The sequence below is a fragment of the Scyliorhinus canicula genome, chromosome 4 (genome assembly GCF_902713615.1).
Source record: "Scyliorhinus canicula chromosome 4, sScyCan1.1, whole genome shotgun sequence".
Lineage (NCBI taxonomy): Eukaryota > Metazoa > Chordata > Chondrichthyes > Carcharhiniformes > Scyliorhinidae > Scyliorhinus > Scyliorhinus canicula.
In genome coordinates this window covers 61,105,551-61,128,485 of record NC_052149.1, presented here as the reverse complement: position 1 = coordinate 61,128,485, position 22,935 = coordinate 61,105,551, and the positions used below count along the sequence as shown (strand labels likewise).

The window sequence follows — 22,935 nt, the reverse complement described above, 5'->3', positions numbered from 1 at the left end:
GGGAATAATAATTGAAGGTATGCTCTTAGAGTTACAATGGAACTATTACAACATACCATCTCAACAATTGGTGGCATTTGAGTTTGATGTAGTGTAGCGATCCCTTTGCTATGCAACTCTGTCGATGCCCCAAACAGACAATGTCCCAAAGCACTTTATAACTAATAACGTACTTTTGAAATATGGAAAGCTACACTGATTTTAATTAAAATACTTGAACATGTCCCTTTTAAAATGTTTAAGAAAATATTTTGTAAGCATATTTTGAAAACTGAGATATGTTTGCATTACAATTGGCCTCAGGTTGAACTGGCACTAATCCAACTTTGATATATTCAATTTTCTATTTTCTTATTTTTGTTCCCAGAAATCTACTTTCAATACCTGAAAACTTAGATCGCTAAAGATTGCTGAGTTTTTTAACCAGATTATGTAGAGAACTCACAGTCCGTGATTTCCATCCCTTGTATCTCCATAAGTGGTGTGAGAGTGCTGTCCATAAATCACATTCTTTACCTCTAACCATAAGCATAGAAGCTTGAACTGAATGATTCAATTGCTCTGCTACTGGACAATTATTTTCCATCAACAATTTCCTCTAAACAAAGTTCTGTTTGATTGCTAGAATCCACGTGCTTAATTTGACCTGGAAAATTATTCAATTTGTTTGCCATGGATAGATTTTTTTTTGCAAAATCAACAACTTAAGATAAACAGCTGATGATGAATAAGTTAAACAAAACGTCAATTTTTTAAAATCTGTCATAAAGGCCAGGATATATTTCCTTTTTGTTGTTTGCATTGATCCCAAACCATATGTCCCATGAGTCTGTCTGTTTTCCAGATGGCGAATTCACTGTAGCAGAGCCAGTTCCCAGTAGTGTTGATAGAGCGCTCTCTACTGTCTGCCTGACAATACACAGAGCCCCTGCATTGCATCCTCTTTCTCCTTCTTATGCAAATTCCGTTCAAAACACGTTTGAAGTAGGTGGAATTGCAGCAGTTACTTTCTCCAAGTTTCAAATTGTTCAGGGAAAGAAAGTGCCTGTTACTATAGCACAGTATATACTCAGCTTTGTAGCCAATTAATTAATACGCATTAAATATTCTTCTGACACACCAACATGATTTAAGGAGGCACAGAGTTTAGACCATGCAACTTATCCGCATCTCGATGTTCAAGGTGTTGGAAGAGAAGAGTTCCATTATTTAAAAAGATGGATTCCGAGGCGAAAAAAACTAGTTTGAATTGATCGTCTTAAGCATTGTTTGTACATGGCGGTAAGCAGCTTTGTAACAACAATGTTAGTATAAAAAGCGAAGTTGTGATGCACCAGGGATTTCGTTGTGTTTTAAGAGCACCGGGACAGACTGCAAAACGTAGCTTTTGCTACCTTGTCTCATTGATGGGGCGACTTAATACAACATTTTAGAAAAGCGTGTTTAGATGCTGTGGCATTGCATGAATTTGCTGGGAAAATAACGAAGGCTTCAAACTGGTTCCAAGTGTGAGTGCAAATAATATCGTAGCTTCCCTGTATTGTAACGAGCAACAAGTGACACGTTGAATCCACCGAGAAATTACTCGTGTTTATTCCCTTCATTACCGAAGAGTTGCTGTCGTTTTGAAACCAGTGAGAGAATAGTGGGCCGGACAAGGAGGAACATGTCCCATAACTCAGGAATGAAGTGAAGTACAGCTTACTACTATTGTCGCTTGGGCTGGGCAATTGCAAAGTGCACATTTAATTATTGAAAACAAACTATTTACTTAAGAGTTGTGACGATTGTATTACTCAGCGTAATGCCGATTTAATAAAGTCTGCTTAAATTCAACTTCCCTGGTTCGGGGAAGTATAATAAATATACTCGCTGTATATTTATTAAGCTCATTTTCGGCCAAGTCCTACGCTTATTTATATAATTTTGTGTGTGTTCTATGTTTATTGATGTAAATGCTGTTGTATCGAATATTTATTTAACACTTTTGATTGCCCAGAATTAATGTGTTAGCGGTGTCACCGGGTTCTGCCAACTCCATTGTGTTGTCAAAACATATTCTTTCAAATAAAATAATAAAGGAGAACCATAATAATCTTGGAATGATCGTTGAAGGCTGCAAGTTGACCGCTTCACGTCAGGAGTTCCATCCATTGAGGAAAATTAGATGTTTCAGTGCGATCCCGAGCGTTTCAATGTCCTTGAGATTTAGGGTGCCCAGAGGCACCACTGGAGTTTATCTAACTGATAATAAGACCATGGTTTAGTTGGTGGCGTTCTTTTTTTCTCGTCTTGGCGAGGCTTTGTTGTTTATTTTGACATTTTTTTAAATTGGCGCCCAAGTCAGTTTCGTATTTTGCTTGCTCCCTTATAAAGACACAAGTTAGCACTGGGAAAACTGGATTGTATCTATCAGAAGAGGCCGGATATTCCACATTCCTGCAAGAACAGCTTGGATATGGACATCTAGACACTTGAAGGCGGGATGTCGTCTCCTCACGATATTAATATATTAAAAAATCATAGAACAGAGAATTATAGAACATTTACGGCAAAAGAAGATCTCAGTCCACGAACCCCGTCGTTTTGGCTGGTAAAAGAGTTATCCAACCTAATCCCACTTTCAGGCTCTTGACCCAGAACACTGTGAGTCACTGCACACCCATGTGGGTTTTCTTTTAATGTGCTATGGGTTTCTGCCTCCACCATCCTTCAGGCAATGGGTTTCAGACCTGCCCCCAACACCCTCTGAGGAAAATCGATCATCTTAAAAATAAAAAATATACCATCAGATAGGCTGCCGGTAGTGTCTTGACTGCTCCTAGAGTGTGCCTGGCAACTTTCAGTTCACTAAAATACAAACAGCAAAGGGCATTATCTCTTTGAAAGTGAACAGCACGATTCAGATACTGGAACTTTAGACTTGGATAAGACTGGCTGTGGCTTTAACGGGATGAGACAGACTAGCCACGGTAAACTGGGAAGATATGTTAATAGGTCAAACGACTCAAGATCAGTGGAGAATATTTAAATAAACATCTAAGGAGATACAGAGCAAGTGTATACCCCTGAGAGGAACACACTCCGCTTCAAAAAAAATAGCCATGGACAATTAAAAAGGTTAGGGACAGCATACAACTCAAAGAAAGGGCTTACAAAAATGCAAAATATAGATCAGATCCAGACTAATGCGATATATACAAAGACCAGCAAAGGGTCACAAAGCAGTTTATAAGAGCTACTAAAAGGGATAATAATAATAATGATTGCTTATTGTCACAAGTAGGCTTCAATGAAGTTACTGTGACAAGCCCCAGTCGCCACATTCGGGCACCTGTTCTGGGAAGCCCGTATGGGAATTGAACCCGCGCTGCTGCCTTGTTCTGCATTACAAGCCAGCTGTTTAGTCCACTGTGCTAAACCATGAAAGGAAACGTGCAAGGGACATCACAATCAATAAGAATACATTTCACAGTTACATAAAGGGAAAGCAGGTGGTCAAGAGCAATGTAGGCCCACTAAAAACTGAAAATGGAGATATCGTCAGTGATAATGGGGAAATGGCAGATATGTTGAACAATTATTTTGCCTTCGTGTTTACAGTTGAAAAGGAAGATAACTGTCAGAAGTCCCAAAAAAATTAACAGTCAATAAAGGATCAGAACTTAATTCAGTAAGTACAGCATCAGTATCTAGGAAATTAATGGAACTAAAGAGTGCCAAATCCCTAGGCCCTGACAGTTTCCACCCAAGCGTGTTAAAGGAAGTAGGGGAGCACATTGTAGATGTTTTAACTATAACCTTTCAGAGTTCCCTAGGTTCCCGTGTGGTCCCTTTGGATTGGAAAATTGTGCATGTCACTCCACTTCTTAAAAAGGGTGAAAGGTTGAACCTGGGAACTACAGAGTGGTTAGCCTAACATCTGTGATGGGGAAATTGCTGGAGTCTATAACCATAGATATGGTAACTGATCGCCACGAAAAATTTCAGTCGAGAGCCAGCATGGAGTCGTGAAGGGAAGCTCATGCCTGACTAATCTTATTGAATTTTTTGTCAAGGTGACTAAGGTGGATAGTCTATGGGGAATGTCTATGGGTATTATTTATATGGACTTCCAAATGTCATTTGATAAAGTTCTACACAAAGATGGAAGCCCATGGAGTTGAGGGCAGATTAATGACATGGTTAGGAAATTGTGTGGCAAGTGACAAAGAGTGGGGATAATGGGTAAATACTCTAATTGGCAGGAAGTGACGAGTGGTGTACCACAGGGATCTGTGTTGGGGCCTCAATTATTCACATTATACATTAATGACTTGGATAGGCATAGAAAGTCATATATGCAATTTGTTGATGATTCAAAGTTAAGTAGCATTGTCGACAATCTAGATGATAGCAGAAGATTGCAAGGAGATATTGACAGACTAAGTGAATGGACAAATTTGTTACAGAAGGAATTTGATGTAAGCAAGTGTGCGCATATCCATTTTGGACCAAAAAAGGATAGAATAGAGTACTTTCTAAATGGAAAGTGGTTAGGTACAGTGGGTGTCCAAAGAGACTTGGGGGTTCAGGTGCATTGACCCATAAAATGCCATGAATAAGTGCAGAAAATAATCAAAAAGGTTAATGGAAAGCTAGCCTTTATATCTAGAGGATTGGTGTATAAAGACACAGAGGTTTTGCTGCAGCTATACAAAATCCTGGTTCGACCCCATTGGGCTACTGTGAGTTGGGCTGGACGCCACACCTTAGAAAGGATATTTTGGCCTTGGAGGCAACGTAGGTTCACTAAAATAATACCTGGACTGCAGGGGTTGAGTTACGAGGAGAGATTACACATATTAGGCTTGTTTTCACTAGAATTTAAAAGGTTAAGGGGTGATCTCTTCGAAGTATTTAAGATATTAACAGATAAGACAGGGTAGATAAAATAATGATAAACTATTTTCAATGGTTGGAGATTCTAAAACTAGGGGGCATAGTCTAAGAACTAGGGCTAGACTATTCAGGCAAGATGTTAGGGAGCACTTCTTCACTGAAAGAGTGGTAGAGGTTTGGAACTTGCTCCCAGAAACATCAGTTGAAGCTAGAACAGTTGTTAAATTTAAATCAGAGATAGATTTTTGTAAAGCAAAGGTATTAAGGTATTGGGGCCAAAGGCAGGTATATTGAATTAGGCCACCGATCAGCCATGATCTTATTAAATGCCAAGACAGGCTTCAGGGACTGAATGGCCTACCCCTGTTCCTATGTTTGTATTCCTATGTTAGGGCAGCAGGGTAGCATGGTGGTTAGCATAAATGCTTCACAGCTCAGGGTCCCAGGTTCGATTCCCGGCTGGGTCACTGTCTGTGTGGAGTCTGCACGTCCTCCCCCTGTGTGCGTGGGTTTCCTCTGGGTGCTCCGGTTTCCTCCCACAGTCCAAAGATGTGCGGGTTAGGTGGATTGGCCATGCTAAATTGCCCGTAGTGTCCTAAGAAAAGTAAGGTGGGGGGGGGGGGGGGGGGGGGTTGTTGGGTTACGGGTTTAGGGTGGATATGTGGGTTTGAGTAGGGTGATCATGGCTCGGCACAACATTGAGGGCCGAAGGGCCTGTTCTGTGCTGTGCTGTTCTGTGTTCTATGTTCGCTCACTCAATCTACTCCAGTGCAATCAGCCCAGGTCAACATGATGTATCTGTATAATGCGTTGTTATCAGTGAGGACGAAGCTAAAGTATATGGACAACCAAAACAAAAATAAAACTTCCACGTATGTAGGACCTTTCATGGCGTTGTCACGTCTCAAGGCGATTTACAGTACTTTTGAAATGTAGTCGTTGATATAATGTGGGGAACAGATCTTGGCCCATCCTCAAGCGTTAATAGTGTCCCTTTCCATCAAAATAATTCTTACATCATTAGGTTAAAGTCCAACAGTTTTGTTTGGAATCACTAGCTTTTGTAGCGCAGCTCCTTCACTCTGAAAGCTAGTGATTCCAAACAAACCTGTTGGACTTTAACCTGGTGTTGCAAGACTTCTTACTGTGCCCACCCGAGTCCAACGCCGGCATCTCCACATCATCAAAATAATTGGGTTATTAATACAATCGTGCTGACAGTAACTAGATTGTTCTGGAGTAACGTGAATGGAAGGCAAACACCAACGTTGACTCATAAGAACTAACACTTAGTCACATCCACGCTCAGAAATTATCTTGCATCTCCTATTAACAGGTAAGTGTTGAGTGTTAACTGCGAGTGGTTGAACCGACAATAAAGGAACGGCGCGCATTCACTCATTTTACTGTCAGGAGAGTGTCGCCAGGAACTTATAATTTCTCATAACTTTAAAGGAAACATTGAAAATAAGTTTTAACACACTGGCTGAATGTGTTAAAACAGGGCTCTGTTGGGTTGGACTTATACTGGTGAAGTAGCTGGTGTAAAGAGGATTTCCTGGAGGAGCTCTCACAAAGCTTGGTTTCCATGCCTGATAAATTATATTGAGACAGAGCTAGAACAGTGCCGCCTTTACCCCATAACGACAGGGCTTCATTGGGCAAATACACCGATGTGTACTCACAGCATCGATTTAGATGCACGCACCCTCACACTACATTGTTCTGTAAAGATGCTCAGTCGCAGGCAGTCTGACTCCAGGGCATGAACCGAAAGACCTGTGACGATCTGTGAACCTTAAAGTGTTATGTGTATTTAAAGAGTCGAAGGGTGTTAGGGCTGTTTGTGCATTCAAGCGCACAAATCACCAATCAGAGATACTGCTCTGAAGCCGCCAATTATAGCTTTATAGTTTCAAAGATAGCCACAATGTCACACGCCAATTCAACTCTCCCACTCTCTCCGCCTCGGATATTCATTCATGCAGATTGACATTCACCCATTCATACTCATCTACACACATTCACACTACAAATGCACACTTCAATAATACTTATCCACTCAAGTGGCTCTCGCAGATATGCGTGTTGTCATTTTCATTAATTAACTTGTCAAACTTGTAGGAATTATTTCGCTCTCCCGCATTCCTAAAATTGCATTCTCTCGCGTGAACACGGCGGGGGCGGGGGCAACTCACACACACGGACCTCATTGCACAGTGAAGCTAGAATTTTCAATCATTTCCATTCAGTTCATACTTATGCACATCTAAACACGCCATTCCTCCAAGGCACAGAAGCAAACATGTATTCGCTCTTGTCACAGGCATATTCTTGCATTCACACACATTGCCTCGCGCACATGAGCATATAATCCTCCCACGTACGCACACTCACTGATGCACACACTAACACACTCAGAAACCGAGGTATGCTCGTTCTCTCCACCAGATCTTACCATCCCCCTCCCCTCACCACACGCAAACACGCACACACCTCCCGCCATGCGCTCCAATGCATACATCAAATACCAAGATCCTGTACCTGTAGAGCGAGTTTGTCTCTGCCTCTTAGTGGCGCTCTGGCTTTCGTGGTAGCGACATGTCCTCCAACAATTTTACCAATCCCACTTACTGCCACTACCTGAAGTAAAATCAGCGAATTGTCATGGGCATGCCACCTTTATCTACAGAGTATTCTTCGTTGACTGGAAATAAAACAATTCAAACTGTGAAGAAAGACACACGTGATTATTATTAATAAATATCTAGCATGGTAGATAATCTCCGATCTACCACATCCGCAAATTTAACAGGACATCATACTGTCAACAATTTACAAAACCAGAATAAATTGCTAACTTTAGAATGAACGAATTCAGATATTCAAATATAAATGAATTAAAGCATTCATTCTATTCAGCAACATTTTTTAAAAAATGAGTAAGAATTCTTAAAAAGAAATTGGGGCATTTAAACGGCATGGCCAAGATGGGCCGAATGGCCTTTTCTGTGTTGTATCGTTTCTTTGGTTCTATGTTGAATCGACATGAAGTGATTTTACTATCTAGCAGCTATATCCATAATTTCAAAGATTTGTGTACCATTCGTGCAGCCATTGATTGATATTTTACAAGTATCAAATATATATCTACAATTTAAGATATTTTAGGATGTGCCCTATTTAATAGTATTGAGAACAATTTACAATCTATCTTGCCCATGCTCTCTGTTTGAAATATACCACGTGTAAAAGGTTAATTGAGACTATTTGCCATTAACAACCTGTTTCTGTCCATTATTCTAGATAGTACATCTTAATACCAGTTTGCCATTCCTACTCGATATATAACATATACTTTTTCCCTACCAACCTAAAGAGGATAATGGACATTTAGAAATGTATTTTAATTTAAATTTCCGGCTGTACTGTTGATGCAATCTGATTGTTGATGAGTTTTATGTAAGTCGCCTTTAAATCGATGATAGAAACAATATTATGTCAGGCTGAATTCAATTTCCTAATAAAACCTCAGGGAGGATAAATTTACCAATAAGTGTACCATGTTCAGAGAGCTATTTTACTAGAGTAGTTGAGGTGCACTTACTTATTAAGGTATGTGGCGAAAATATGAATTATTAACGCTGCCGTTGTTACGCATTTTGTGGACACAGAACGCGCCGGTTGTAAGTTCGGTATTAATGTGAGCATTTCTTCTGACAGGCGTGTGAAGAGTGATATTTAAATCTCACACATAAACCGGTGAAATCAGATAATTAACAATAACTCAACAGCCAGCACAACCTGGGCGCATTACACAAATAAGTTTCAGTAAAGCCACCTTGTGTAGTGGTCTGAAACATCTCTCCATTGCTTGCATTTCAGTTTGACAAAAGTTTTAAAAATGCACATGTATGTGACGGATTTTTAAAAAAGTAAATATTAAGAAGCACCATGCAAAGATGACCTCAATTTTAGCAACAAAGTAATTGTAGTCACACAAAGCAGTAGACAACTCCAAATTATCACAGGCTTAGAAACAAATATCGCTACTGGTGTCTTTTGCGGTATATTAAATTTTATTTGAAAGATTTGTTGGACATAACTCCCATGAACTTGGGCCAATTCCAATGCAGTTTGATTAATGTGGCCGAATATATTTGAGTAAATGGCACGCATTTTACCAAACCATTTAAAAATTATGTTTAATCTTCACATTAGCATACCACTCACTCGTTTAAAGTATTCCCACGCTTCATATTTAGCGCTTACAGTTTTAGTTACAATGTTTGAGATGATGCAGTTTGCTTCAATTTAGTATTTTCTAAAATGCAAGTGTTGCAAAGCATACCTTGCAGTTATGATCTGTATTGCATTCGGTGCTCCATTCTTTCTCTCAAAGTAACCGGTGCTATATATAATTAGTATAGTTCAATATTTTGACTTGTAAATAATATTCCTTGAGGACTATTATAAAATTGTACTGCACGGTATATGAAAATTTGAACGAGGTAGTTAAGAAAAATAAGTTACAAACTATATTATGCAACACTAGGTTCTTAGCTAATGTTTAAATACAATTTATATATAAACATAAACAGCCTGAAAAGAGCGAAGTGAAAGATGAAAATTCGTATTTCGTGGTTTTAACCACTTCGTTTGTTGTTCCCTCTTCATTATTCTGCGTGTTAGCCTCCTGTTTTCGTTCCTTTCTTTATATTATTTTTGTTACATTTTTGCTGGGAGTATAGGAAACGTTTATTTCAACCGACCGGTGAAAGAAGCGTCTCAACCTGCGATTTGCTTCGACCGTATCCAATTCTGGAGCTAACTGTAACTGTAATCGGAATTTATTTAATGGAAACATTCAACAAGAAATGATTATGGCGGAGAAGTATTTACTCTAGTGCTTAACGAGGGGGTCTGATCTCCCAATGCAAAATCTTATTTATATTTAATGATATTTGTTCAAAATAATCGATGCCATTTGCCTGTTATCTATTTCTAGAAAAAGGGGGAATGCGGTGCTTAACGACTTCCTGCTAATTTGCCTGGAATGTTCTTCTGTCGCCCTGTTCTGCAATTTACCACTAGAAATACATTACATCTGTCGTTCCGCATACTATCTAATTGTTTTCCTATATTGTCTTAGCTTCTGATTTGATCTGTCGGCTTACCAGTTTCCATTTCGTTTCATGCATAAAAGAAAGCAAAAAAAAAACTTATTCCCGCAATGAAAGAGTCACTTAATACGTAATTGCAGTATAATCAGGTAGATGAACATGGTTATTACTTTTCCAATGTTAGCGATGTAGAGAGGAGAACAGAGGGAATAATGGCAACAAAATGATCGATTTAATGGAAATCACGGACTATTTTCAATTTGGGAAATTTTCACCTTCAAGTGCATGACTAATATTCAAAAGAAGAAACACAAACAAGAATCAGAAAGGAGTTTAGTCGTGCAACTTAACTTGGAAGCGTGGGATCTCTCGTTTAATTTGATTATAAACATGGGTTTAGCGATTAAAACGTTCGATTTGATATTGTTGTTTTTAATAGTTCATGTTCCAAGGAAATAGAGAAAATGAACAAGAATCGGCGCCAAAATGGATAATGAATAATTCATTAATAATATCATAATGAAAAATGCATTGCCAATAGTACTGTGGACCATTACATTGCCTCGCATCCCTCTTAATCAGTGAATTAAAATCTGTAGTCCAAATGGATTTAATTTTAATTCTGATAGAGATACAAAAATATAATGAGGCAAATAAATATCAGAAATTTCAACTCAGTTATTGATTTCCTAGTTAACCCTGGTGTCCATTATTATTACTAGTAGTTGCGTCAAGTAAATATTTAAATACAGTGCGGGCTGCATACCTTAGACTACTAATGAGAGATTACTTTGTCTCTTTGCAAAACGAGCATTTTTGAGTATCGTAATATTTGACTTGCTTTTTTGTCAACCTTTTCAAAATGCCATTACAAACTTGACGAAGTGATGATATATGTGGGTGTATATATTGACCACCGAGTCTTTTCAAAAGCGCCAAAGTTGTGACTTCGAGTTACTCACAGCTATACTATAAACTAATTAATTTAGTTTTGAATAAACAAATGTGTAAACAATATATTTTTGCACATTTCTGAAATGGACACGTTTTATAATTAAAAGCTTAAAGGTGCCTACTCCTTCAATCTTTTTGATATTGCACATTTGAAGGTTGTTTCTCAATTGTTAATTATCTCTCGGTTTCTCATAAAGAATCTGCTTGCAAAGTAATCGTGCTCTGGATAGTGTTCTTCAATCGCTCATCCCAGTTTTGGAACACTATATAAACATAATCATTTTGGGATAATAGTTGCTTATTTAAAATGTGTTCGTTCAGCATCTTATGCATGCCTGATGGTTCTCGTCGATATTACATAATATATTGTATGCTAATGAATGTATTGATTACCTTTTAAACTGTAACTTTGTTTTTACATTATCTGTTGTCATTTAATGCCTTCCCTGATTTGTGACACACCTAAAAAAGTGAATACTATTTGTTTGCATATTGAATTGGGAGATTAATTTTCTACCGTCGTTTCCTAGTCCACTTTTGAATTTGTTATTTTTAATCAATAACTGGTCCTTAAAACAAACGGAACTAGAAATTACTTAGTTCTCATGAAGACTTTCAAACATGTAATACGGACAAAATGCGCGAACTGTCAAATAAATAAATATTGGAATTCATATAGTACACCAAGTCACGAATTATACCGAAAGTTTTACATGTGTGCGTTTAGGTTTGCAGCCACTAGTGAAATGAAAAGGACGTATCATTGATAAAAGTTTAATGATGCCACGCCAGTTCCGGGTATTATTCATTATGAAACATATGTAAATATAGCTAGTTTCTGTATACCCGGTAATCAGATATGGCCACTGATGAACTGTGATCATTTAATCAATTTTCTATATAAACAAGTCATGGCAGATAACATTAGAGGTTAAATATAAAATGTTTTTTTTTAATGTTCCACTTAAGCCTGGACATAATGAATCCAGATCTAATTATCAAACGTTTAAACGGTCACTCTCCATAAAATATAAACAAAATGGACATATCTTATTAATTTAATTTAAATTATATTTCATATTGTTAGTTTTTAATTAGCAAAAATGATCACCTCATTTAACTTGTTTCAGGGTTCCTATATTTGCTACATTATTAATTTCCAAATTATAATAATTCACTTGTAATATATTTCCAATCAATCATATTTTCCCTGTGTTGAAACTGTTGAATGTGCAGTCTCAAATAAATCTGGTGATTTTTTTTCTTTGAAATGTAATTTACATGTAATGGTGTTTAACTCATTGACAAACCCATCACATTGGCAGGGGGGTCACTAGTTAATTTTACGAGTGCTAAGTTGTCCTGAGAGAGAAGGTACTTCATTTTGGCGAACGAATTGTCTATGATACCATGCAAGTTAAAGTTAGGCATGAAATGTGTGGAATCCAATATTACTATCTAAGATATAATTTGTTAATAATTTAGAATTGAATTCTTGTGCGGGATACATAATTAACAAAAAAAACATGTTTTCCCTTATTTCTGAGAAATGTCTGGTGTAGAAGCAAAACTGAAATAATGCATCCGTGTTTCTGCAGCTCCGAACTTTTGTCAGTAATATTTCAGACATATTTGACCTTCGTTTAGTCCAAGATCAAGTTGGTGCCGATCTTCTAACTTATAGGGAAGAATATATTTGATTTCTTCAGAGCACGTCTGATATCGCTTTCCTTTGTGGAAGTGGTTAATTTTCTGTTTACACAAAATAATTTCACAAGTTACCTGCACCTTGATGGAGCTGAATGGTTTGAATGTCAGTTTCTAATTATTCACATCGAAAGTGGAGGAACTAAAGTAATCCTTGGAAGAAACCTGTATCAAATCTCCAAACGGTACAACTGCGCAAGGAATTGAAACATTTTTAGATCTCTTGTCGCGAAGAATTTATTTTTAAGATATATGGCGACGCAGGTGGTTGACTGTGCTATATAAAGTCCCGAGTTGTAATCTGGGCACAAATTTGGATACAATATAAATAGTCTTTTGAAATCGAACCTGTTCGATTTTGCACGTGACATGTAACGGCACAGTATGTTCCAGGCAGTTACCACAGTCGAGCCGCGATTAAAACTTTTCCACTGCGATATTGATTTTGTCCAGCGGAAGTTAAAATGTGTAACGTTACAAGTGAAATTATCAGTTCAAAACCACGAAGCTGCCGAAACAACGCTCTATAAGCCATCTTTAAATAATGTAGCTGATGCAGAACAGTGAGATAAATTCATTCGTGAGGGAGTTCTCATGAATTTGCAACGTTTGGCGCACCAGGTAACAAGCGAAGTATCGGAGAATAAAAATCCTCAAATCATCGTCTGAAGTATAAAGTCGCTAATTACTGCGTGGTTATAAATAGGAACTGAGGAGTCTTTACACAAAACGCAACTTTAAAACTAAAAAAGAACCGCGACTTGAACTTAAAATGCAAAGGAAAGTTTTAGCTCCACTTTATTAACAGATTGCATTCCTATTTTGAAGCCAGATTTTTTTTAAAGTCAAATCTCTTCTGGTATTGTTAAACTTTAACAATCCGGTGGTTGCTCGACAACTGCCCTGAATCATTTATCTGCAAACCAGTGCGAAAATGTTGAACTTGTCGTTGAACATTTAAATTGGTGTCACAGTCCTCCCCTTCAAAGAATTTACATATATACCCCCTTACTTGCGTCAGTAAATTGCCTTATGACTGTAAACAGCTTCATTTCACTCGTTACTGTGATGATTTATTTCAACATCTAAATGCGAGTGAATAGGAATTTGCGAATGTTTATTTGACTCCCGACTCCATTTTAATAAGAAATCCCCCGAATGCGCCTCCGTAGGGGAGCCGAAAGAGTGAAAAAGGAGGAAGCACAGAATAAAGTACTTTGTTTTAATATCCCCTCCCCCCTCACCTTTCAAACTTTGCTTCGGGAAAAGCAATGATTGTACTTTCGAGGCCAATATTTCGCGAGAGGGGAGCAAAACGCTGCAATAGTAAAAGGTTTTTAAAAGGCGACACGGTGGAGTGCACCATTGTGACTGGGGGAGGGCATTCAACTCTGGCAACATTTTCCAAAATCAGTAAATCACTTTTTTGCTGTTGCTATTAGAGCCCTCTAGTTGCGATATTGCACGGTGTTCACACCAGATTTGGGATCTTAGCCTTGTGGTTTTGCAAAATAAAACGACAAAGACTTTCGAACTCTCTGTTCTGGAATGTCTTCAGATCGATATCGCCAGCGTCAAATTTAAACGGACATCCCCAAGTGACATGTACTCATGAGTTGCGGCGGGGGGGGGGGGGGGGGGGAATGGAAATGTTGATTCCGTGCATTAGGATGATTCAATGGTGTGTTTGTTTTGTTTTAATACCCGGGCAGATTTTGCATTGTGATCTCTTTCAGTAACGTCAGCTCGCTTTGTACGTGCTGTCGCAGCGTCTAGTTTTGTTGAGACTTTATTTTCCACTCAACACTGCCTTGTTTATTAAGAGTCCAGTAGTTTTCTTATTTCCTGAAGCCGCCTCGGCGTCAGAATTTTAGAAAAAAAATAGATCTGATTAATGCCGATTTGACACCACTGAAATAAAAGGAGCAGCGAAATCCCCGAGAGCCTTGTCTTCATAAATCAGCATAATGACGGTGGTCGATATACTGTATTTTCCGAAGTTCCTCTGGGTGCTTACTGGCTGCTGTTGTTGATCGAGACTGCAGTATATCTGCAGTGGGAACCGTTTTTTTTAAAGACGCTCGACAACGGATCAAATATATTCTTCAATGCCACAATTGTAACTGGATTAACTTGTAGCCGACAAGAGGGGGAACGAGTATACCTTTCGTTTTTACACGTTTGACAACTGCTGTACAATGTAAATAAAAAATCTATGGGAAAGTCAATAACGTTTACCAGCGACTACTTAACAAGTGCAGCGGTGAAAGCAACTGTGTCAAATATAACACTGCCTCAGTCTGTTTTTTGGGTGGTATATCCATATGGTGCGCAAAAAAGTTGGTGCCTTACTGCATTTAATCAATACACAACTAAGTTTGGAGTAGGTTGTACAGGATATATATACATACTATTTGATTTGCAGCTGGTGCAATACATCAAGTCTAAATTCAGTGTCAATTATTTGTACATGCTAATGTATGTAAACATATTGCATTTCTCCATTTATACTAACACACAATGTAAATTACAAGAAGTTCGCACACCCATGGTTAAAATATTTGAAATCTTACAGACGTTCACGAGTATCCTTTGGTAGCTATATACTTCCACATTTATTACTTGCGTCGTACCAGAAAATGTGTTCAGCCACACGATGCCTTCGCTTCCCACACGTCTTATACCATAAGCGCAAGCATTTTATTGGTCGAACCGCATAGCATATGATCTGTAGACACATCCAGGCGGGTAGCACATTTACAAGAAAATGACAATCAAAAATAAATAGGTGCATTCCTGAATAGGTTTGGAGTACTGTATCTCATTATCTATTCATACTTATCTGCGCCATCCTTTGGCTGTGTCTAACGAAAACAGAATCTCACAGGTTGTGACAACACATAATATAAATTTATAAATCTGCACTGGTCAATGGTTGAATTAGAATAGAAATGGCAACCTGTGAGACAAATTAGGACACTGTCCATCTCAGTAAGTTGTTGTACAACCGCACTATTAAAATATATGTATATACAAAGATCGCCGACTCATAGAGTTCGAAATTAATCTAACCTACCATAAAGTTTAACACAGCATTGATTTTTACTGATAATCCCAGTAAACATTCAAAAATCAGGTGTATTCATAAAAAAAACGTACTGTTATTCATATGCAAATTGATAACACAAGGCCTGGTTCAGATAACAATTAAGCAGCAGACTGAGTGTTTGCTACCTAACAAATAGATACAACATTCTTCGAAAACACAATCTTTATTGAATAATTTAATAGATCACTCAATATTGTTAAAGTCAAAATGTTGTTGAATAATAATGTGCTTGAGCAACTGTGTCCACACATAAAACGGGCCAAGGTAGAGACAAACAGTTTATTTCAAATTAAGAAAACTTTTATTCTTCTGATATCAATAGAAAAAATGAAGTTATAGATTTTCCCTTGGTCTGTAGCAATTGTTACCATTTGAGTACAGCAGTATTAGTAAATGTTTGTTTTTGTAAAAAAGCTTCTGCATAACTCATACAATGATCAGTAACGCCAGTATTGTTGCTGGGCTCGTCCCAAGGTTAGCAGTTTGCTTATTTTTATTTGCAAGGATATACATAAGCTAAACAACTCATTAACACATATGGATAATGCACGAGTGGAGCGTTTCTGTTATAAACTAAATAGAAAAAAAGATCTTGTGAACGGTATAGGCAAATGACTGAATAAAGGAATGCACACAAATCCTGTGCCCTTAACAGAGCAAACAACCGCCTTTCACATTTGCTTACCTACGCTTGCTATTGAAAAAAAATCACAACAAATGTCTTCTGTATATACATATAAGCATGAAAGAAGCATCAGACGGTGCGGATTGTATCGCTGCTGGAACAGAAACCGAGCCCGGGAATGGAATCCCAGGCCAGACGCTCGCACGACTCACGTCTCCTGGATTCTGGAAGCCGATTGGTCGGACGTGCGGTCGCTTTTGTGCGTGGTTTCTATGCAAATACTGATGCGGAAATAAACAGTAAGGACTGCAAATCGATTGCAACTTCTCAGGGCGCTCCACAAAAGTGCTCTTTCGCCATCAATACAGAGCCAGAGAGCTGGGAGCGATCTTGGAACGCTTTCAAAGGGGCTTCTTCTTTGGAAACAAAAAAAACCCTCAGGCATTTTTCGCCGACTCTTTTTTCGCAGCGGCTTTTTGCATGGTTTCGCTTCCGGTTTGCAACGGTTCCCAGTTTATATATTAAAACCAAAAAAAGCAACAAAAAGGCGGCAACAAATGAAGCTAAACGTCTGAACAATTTAAAGTTTCTCACGTACTCTTTACATGGCAATGGTACGTGCTACATAATGAACTTTTAAAAAAATTATGATTTTAATAGATATTCTAAACTTGAATGCAAAATACGATTTAACAGGGATATATCATATCTAAAGTATATTTAAAATAATGTATCAGCCTGGTAATTGATGATAGAATGTATTTTCTTTATTCACGCCTGTTCCAGTTTGTGTCCCATGTGGAATATGTCAATTATTGCGCCAAGGCTGGGCTGCTGCTGTGAGCTTAGACAGCGCTGAGCTTGGCAAATTCCCTCCATCGCTTACCTGATCCAAGAGAGGGTAAAAAAAAGTTACGCGCTCGCTCTGTCTGTGACTCGGTTTCAAAAACCTTTTCCCCGAACGGTTAGACGAACTAGAGACATGAACTTGACCCGACATGATAGGCAGGATTCTCTACCAATCGAAACTTTCATTGACATCCTCAACGCTGCACTGCGCCAATCAATGCGTAGAAAGGCGAGGCTTCCGCTCTCAAATTCGATGTAGACGATATGGGAGACTGTTGGAAGGGTATCTTGGGAACTGTAGTTCAGATATGTACAGTATAGCTGGACCAGTGAGTATTTACTAAGGATTAATAGCAGGAGATTGTATGTTATGTGCATACCATTTTCTGCTTTTGTAAAATATATTATATGTTTTAAAGTATACATTGCGTGACAAACACACAATGCCTTTGTGGAACCGGCCCAATCTTGCAAAAGTTGTGTTTTTCTGGCTTATAATTGTAATTGTGCTAAATGAGGTGAAACATTTTCACTGAATAAGTAAGTTGTATTGTATTCGTAAGGACACTGAACAGTGCTAATGCTTCTTTTAAGTCTGGATATTATGTAAAATTGAATCTAAATCCTAGTAGATATTGAATATATTTCGAAGAATCATGTATTTACTTCAACGTTTCTTGACGTGTAATGGAACCTTGACAAAAGCTGACATTTTCATTTAATTATATGTAACGTTTGCAATTATACATAATATGCATGCAATTAAACTATTTGGCAGTATCCCGACTAATAATCTCGCGTGAATGTTGCCCATACATTAAGTGTTGACATGCCAGGCTTTAAAAGACTAGTAATTTGCAATGCTAGCAAAACAAGACGGTGGATGTCTTCCTCTGCGTTTGGAGGGAGGGTCCTGTCATGAAGGGAGCAGTAGAAATATTTGAAATTGGATGAGAATTGATGCCGGAATGCTTTTTTTTAACGATACATCGATTTTTTAAGGTTCTAAATGAGTTATGACGCTCAAATACGCGACAATAACCAGAGGGATTTCTGTAGCATGTGAACACACGAATTGGAAAAATGTAGCCCTCGGAATTATTTAGTAGACTAGTAACCTACAGTGTGAAAGAATGGTGCACCTGCTTTACGTGGGCTTGTATATATGATTGACTATATGTATATTATTACTTTCTCTTTGTTAAGGAAGATGGTATGCATTCACTTAAATACTTATGCCCTTTTCTCCATTGCTGGAGAGCAGCCACATTCTATTCTACTGACTATCTCAAACTACGTTTTACGTTATCTTAACATAGTATTTCTCAGTTTATAATAATATGCATTGAATATATTGTTAAGCATCACCTAGAGTTGATTTTTAAAATTAGGTTTGGGCACCGTAACAAGATCTTTTGAAGATACAATACCCGTTTTGGCCTATCAAATTCAAAAATGACTTCCGAATGGGAGTCTTGGAATCTCACGATAAAATTAACTTAAATGCTGAGAGCAATGTTGGACAATTAAATACAACAGTGCTATACCACAGATAGCTGGGGCAAACTAAATTGAACGCCTTAAACCCTCGGACAACAGAAATATGTGCATGTTTTTATTTAGGGACCATTGAACAGACATGTGCCACCGAGAAGAGCCCGTGCTGTGTTTTCAAATTATTGCTAAATTGCTGATGCAGCGAAAAGTCTGAGAAATAACATTTCTGGTCATGGTTGCAACATGTTGGAATATTTTGCACAGTATTGTGATGAGCTCCTAACTTTGTGCCGTACGTTTTCATTCCTGTTGTATCCCAATCCTGATTAGAGGTTAGATTAGAGCTGCACCCAAACCGTTCCAACTAACAATCTGGACGTAACATCTCATCAAGATGCAAAGGCCCCCTTTTTCAGCAGATCTATTGCCATAAGTAGTTATTTATATGTCCAGCGCATGGGGGAAGGAAAACACATTTCACATAACTGCCGATTTCTCTGGCGGTATATAGATATGTACCTGAATCGAAAATCTCACAACATGTGACACTTAATGTGTACTGTTGTGCCAAATTGTGTTACCAGCCACTGCCTCATTCATTGCCCTTAACTCGAGTTGCGCAGTGGACAGGGGCAAAGACTACAAGACCCAGAGTGCGTTGCAGGAAAGGTGCATGCGCGTTGGCCGGCCGATCCTTCACCATTCACTGTGTTACATCTGGGTCACTAGCGCAGGCAGAGAAAATGTCAAACAATGAGCAGCAGGCGGGCGGGCGGAGGAGTCGTGGCCGTGACATTCGGTTTAAGTGACGCGCTATGAAAAATAAAGCCCAAATACACAGCCACATGATTCATAGTTATGTATTGCAATTTACTGTTGTTAGAAAAAAAAGGCGCCAAAGCCACAAATCATCATGGATCATTTTTTTAAAAACGTATTTAAGGGGGGGAAAACCCCACTTGAAAAAAAAAATCCCATTTCGCGTTCCCAACTAACTTTTGCTGCAGGGAAACAATTAAATCCATTGCTGATTTAGTTGACGGCAGAAAATCACTCCATAATTAATACCACAAACTTGCAAGCTGACTTTAACTTAAGCAACATTCGCGGCGACTGAAAGATTTTTTTCATGAAAGGGCCGACGAGAGCGAGTGTGAGGCACTCGGGTCTTTCTCACGTTCAAGTCCAAGTTGAGTGTGGGCACATCCACATTTTTTAGGCGCCGCTTGCAGCCAGGCTTTTTTTTTTCTCCCCCCGCTGCTGCATTGGTGTGTTGACGCAGAGAGCTGGCTCGCTGCTGGGGAGGGGAGGGGGAGGCTCGATCCAGCTGCGGGCCGGCCGCGAGCTTGGCTGTGAGAGCTGCGGAGGGCCGGCCCGACCCGGGAAAAAGGGTGTAGTCCAACATCGGGCGGAGGGAGGGAGCGCGGGCTTCGCTTCACTGACAGCCCGCGCGAGTGTGACTTTTCTTTTCTCCCCCCTCATCCATCCAGAGAGCCCGCAGCGATAGAAAGGAACCCGATAGCGAGCGAAAGAGAAAAAAATAAAAGGTGCTGTGAGAGGGCGGGGAAGGTGTGTGTGTGAGAGGAGCAGTGTCTGGACTGTCAGAGTGAGCCACGGCGAGTTGGGATGTAGACTATATACTAACTATAGGCGGGGTTAAAGTTCAGGATGGAGAAGAGAGCTGGCTTCAGTTCGAGACTGAAATGTGAAAGCCGGCTTTTCCTCTCACCACCACCAGCACCGCCACAATAATGTACTCTCCGCTCTGTCTCACCCAGGTAGGATACATTTCTGCAACATTTGTATCCCTTCAGAACCCGCCATGGTCTTTTCTTTTGTTATTAAACTTTTTTTCCCCTCTTTTTTTAAATGCCTCCTGCCTCTCAGATCAGTGACTGGGTTCAGCGATCTGCCCCCACCGAGGCACATGGCTAATGGCGGATACGTATTAATATTTATTATTATTTTTTTGGACTGTAATTTAAAAAAAAACCGGGAGGGGAAACACATTTTTCCAAGAGCGGCTTTATCTTTTAAAAAAGCGAGGTGTTGTGCATTTCTTCAGACTTTTCGCAGGCAGCAAAGTGTGGCGACCGCTGCTTATTTTACAGTATTGAGGAGGGAGGGGAGCAGGCGATGGGGAATCTCGCTTTTGTTGTGACTCTTTAAGGTATGGAGTTTACTCACAACAGCGGTGCGCGGAAGTTTCATTTTAATATCTTGGATAACAATTCCGCTGCTGCTTCCTCACCAGATTGCACCGCCTTCCCAATGCCTTCGGCGGAGTACCCCCGACCCCCCCCCCCCCCCCCCGGCTTTGGTTTTTCCATCTGGTTTTCAGGGATTTGAAGGAAGAGTGGAGGAGGTTGGGGGGGGGGGGGGATTGTGTGAGTTTTTTTTGTTTGTGGGGGCCACTGAAATGCCGTCAGGTGTGGACTGTCCACACGTCAAGTTACTTTCCTTGAGAGGGCGACAAGCTTGAACTTTGGGTAACATAACAGTCCTGCGATCAGATGTATTGTGGTTTGGGATGGGGGTCAGTTTCCTTTTCCAGGTCCTCAATATTTTGTCGTCTCCCCCCCCCCCCCCCCCCCGACTCCCGCAGCAATGTCACTGCTCTCGGTAAATTGTTACCGTTCTGTTCACCACCAAAATGCTTTCCAGTTTTCAATGTGCTTTTAATGTCGCTACTTCCAGAAGTGTTTTGAAAAGTCCAGCCCCCCCCCCCCCCCCCCCCCGCTCCGTGGAAGCGCTGTCTCCTGGCGTGCCCGTGTTTCTTCTCTTCACACTCAAGTTTCCACATTTCGATATTGCCTCGAAATCTTCTTTTACTTTGTATCCTATAGCTCCCGGGGATATTTAATCCGGTTAATTTGACACATTCGGTTAGAACAGTAATCCCATGCAGTAAATTCAGGATCGCTGGTTTTATGCAACGTGTTGAAATTATTTTTATATATCGCCTTCGATTTTTTAAACGAACCTTTTCTTCGCTAGCCTGTTCCTTCAAAAAACACTTGCACGTGATTTAAAGTTTTAAAAGCTTTCATCAACAATTTGCAACGTTTCTGTGAGTCTACTTAAATATCAATTACTACATTTCTTTCTTTGGGTGGAGGGACAGCATCAAGATCTTAACATAAACTTTTTTCCAACCTATTCAAGTGTCTGCAAAAGGTTCGGATTATGCCTTACGTTTTTAAACAGCAGCATAAAGCCACTGTGACCACCTTGAAGTAACTGTTGGTCTTTATATTTCTGAAGTTGACCTCTTCTGTTACCTAACTTTAAAGGACACACGCACATTAAATTGTGTGTTTCGCTGCTTTGTCCAAAGTTAGGAGTTAGTCAGTATTTAAAAAAATTAAATACAAATTCCACTGAATCTTCAATAACCCACTGGCACGAAGCATTTTTTTTATTTTTGCAACCTTTCAATGCATAAGACATTCCTAATGCCGTACAGTGTTATTACATTTCTGCCTAGTTTTTTGGCTTTGTCATTTTGAATAATGGGGTAGTTAACTGTAAGTAATTTAGTTATAGAGCTCTTCAGTCGAACCCTTTCCCAACCTCAGAGTTATTTTAATAATAAATACATTGATGAACCTGCTTTGTAATTTGTTTTAAAAGTAGCCAAACGTTCTATGGGAAGGAAATGGAAATTTATATTTGAAAATTTAAGTTAACATGCAATTAGTGCAGTTGCCATTGTACAGAAATGAACAGGTTGATTGATCTTGAAATACCCCGTTAAAAATATAAATACGGAAAACTGGAGAGGCTTGTAATATGTAAGTTTGAATCAGTCATTTTTAAAAATCGAACTTTTTAAAACTTAAAAAAAATAGTATCCTGTTTCCGTGGCAGGACTAATTCGATAAAATGTTCGCATTAATGTACGAATTGCCTAGAATCATGTAAAAAATACACCAGGCTGTTTCAATAAATTAACGGCAAAAAGTGAGGAGAAACATGAACATTATATGGTGCCGAGTGGGCAATTTGATTTTCAGTATTCGGAGACTGTTGTTTATAAACAATAAAGTAGTCCAATTATCAGTGTTTAGTGCAAGAGTGCAAAGTTTTTGACCACTTAAAATAAAATTGGTGCTTATTCTTTTTGCTCCTTCATTTTATACAGTATGCACTAATTGATGTGGCAGTGCCAAAGATGTGCTTGCTGCACT

The 22,935-nt window shown here is 39.0% G+C and overlaps 1 protein-coding gene across 14 annotated transcripts in view; it reads left to right on the top strand.

Moving 5' to 3' along the window:
* Window positions 1-22,935, top strand: part of nfia (nuclear factor I/A) — a 1,014,328-nt gene that overhangs the window by 367,913 nt on the left and 623,480 nt on the right. For 6 of the 14 annotated variants that reach the window (XM_038794339.1, XM_038794340.1, XM_038794334.1 and 3 more), the window contains exon 1: window positions 20,301-20,523. The exons of 3 other annotated variants lie outside the window; for them this stretch is intronic. In XM_038794339.1, the coding sequence (XP_038650267.1) occupies window positions 20,497-20,523 (27 nt within the window). In that variant the 5' untranslated portion in view covers window positions 20,301-20,496. 5 more of the 14 variants (XM_038794328.1, XM_038794330.1, XM_038794323.1 and 2 more) reach the window with 5 other exon arrangements.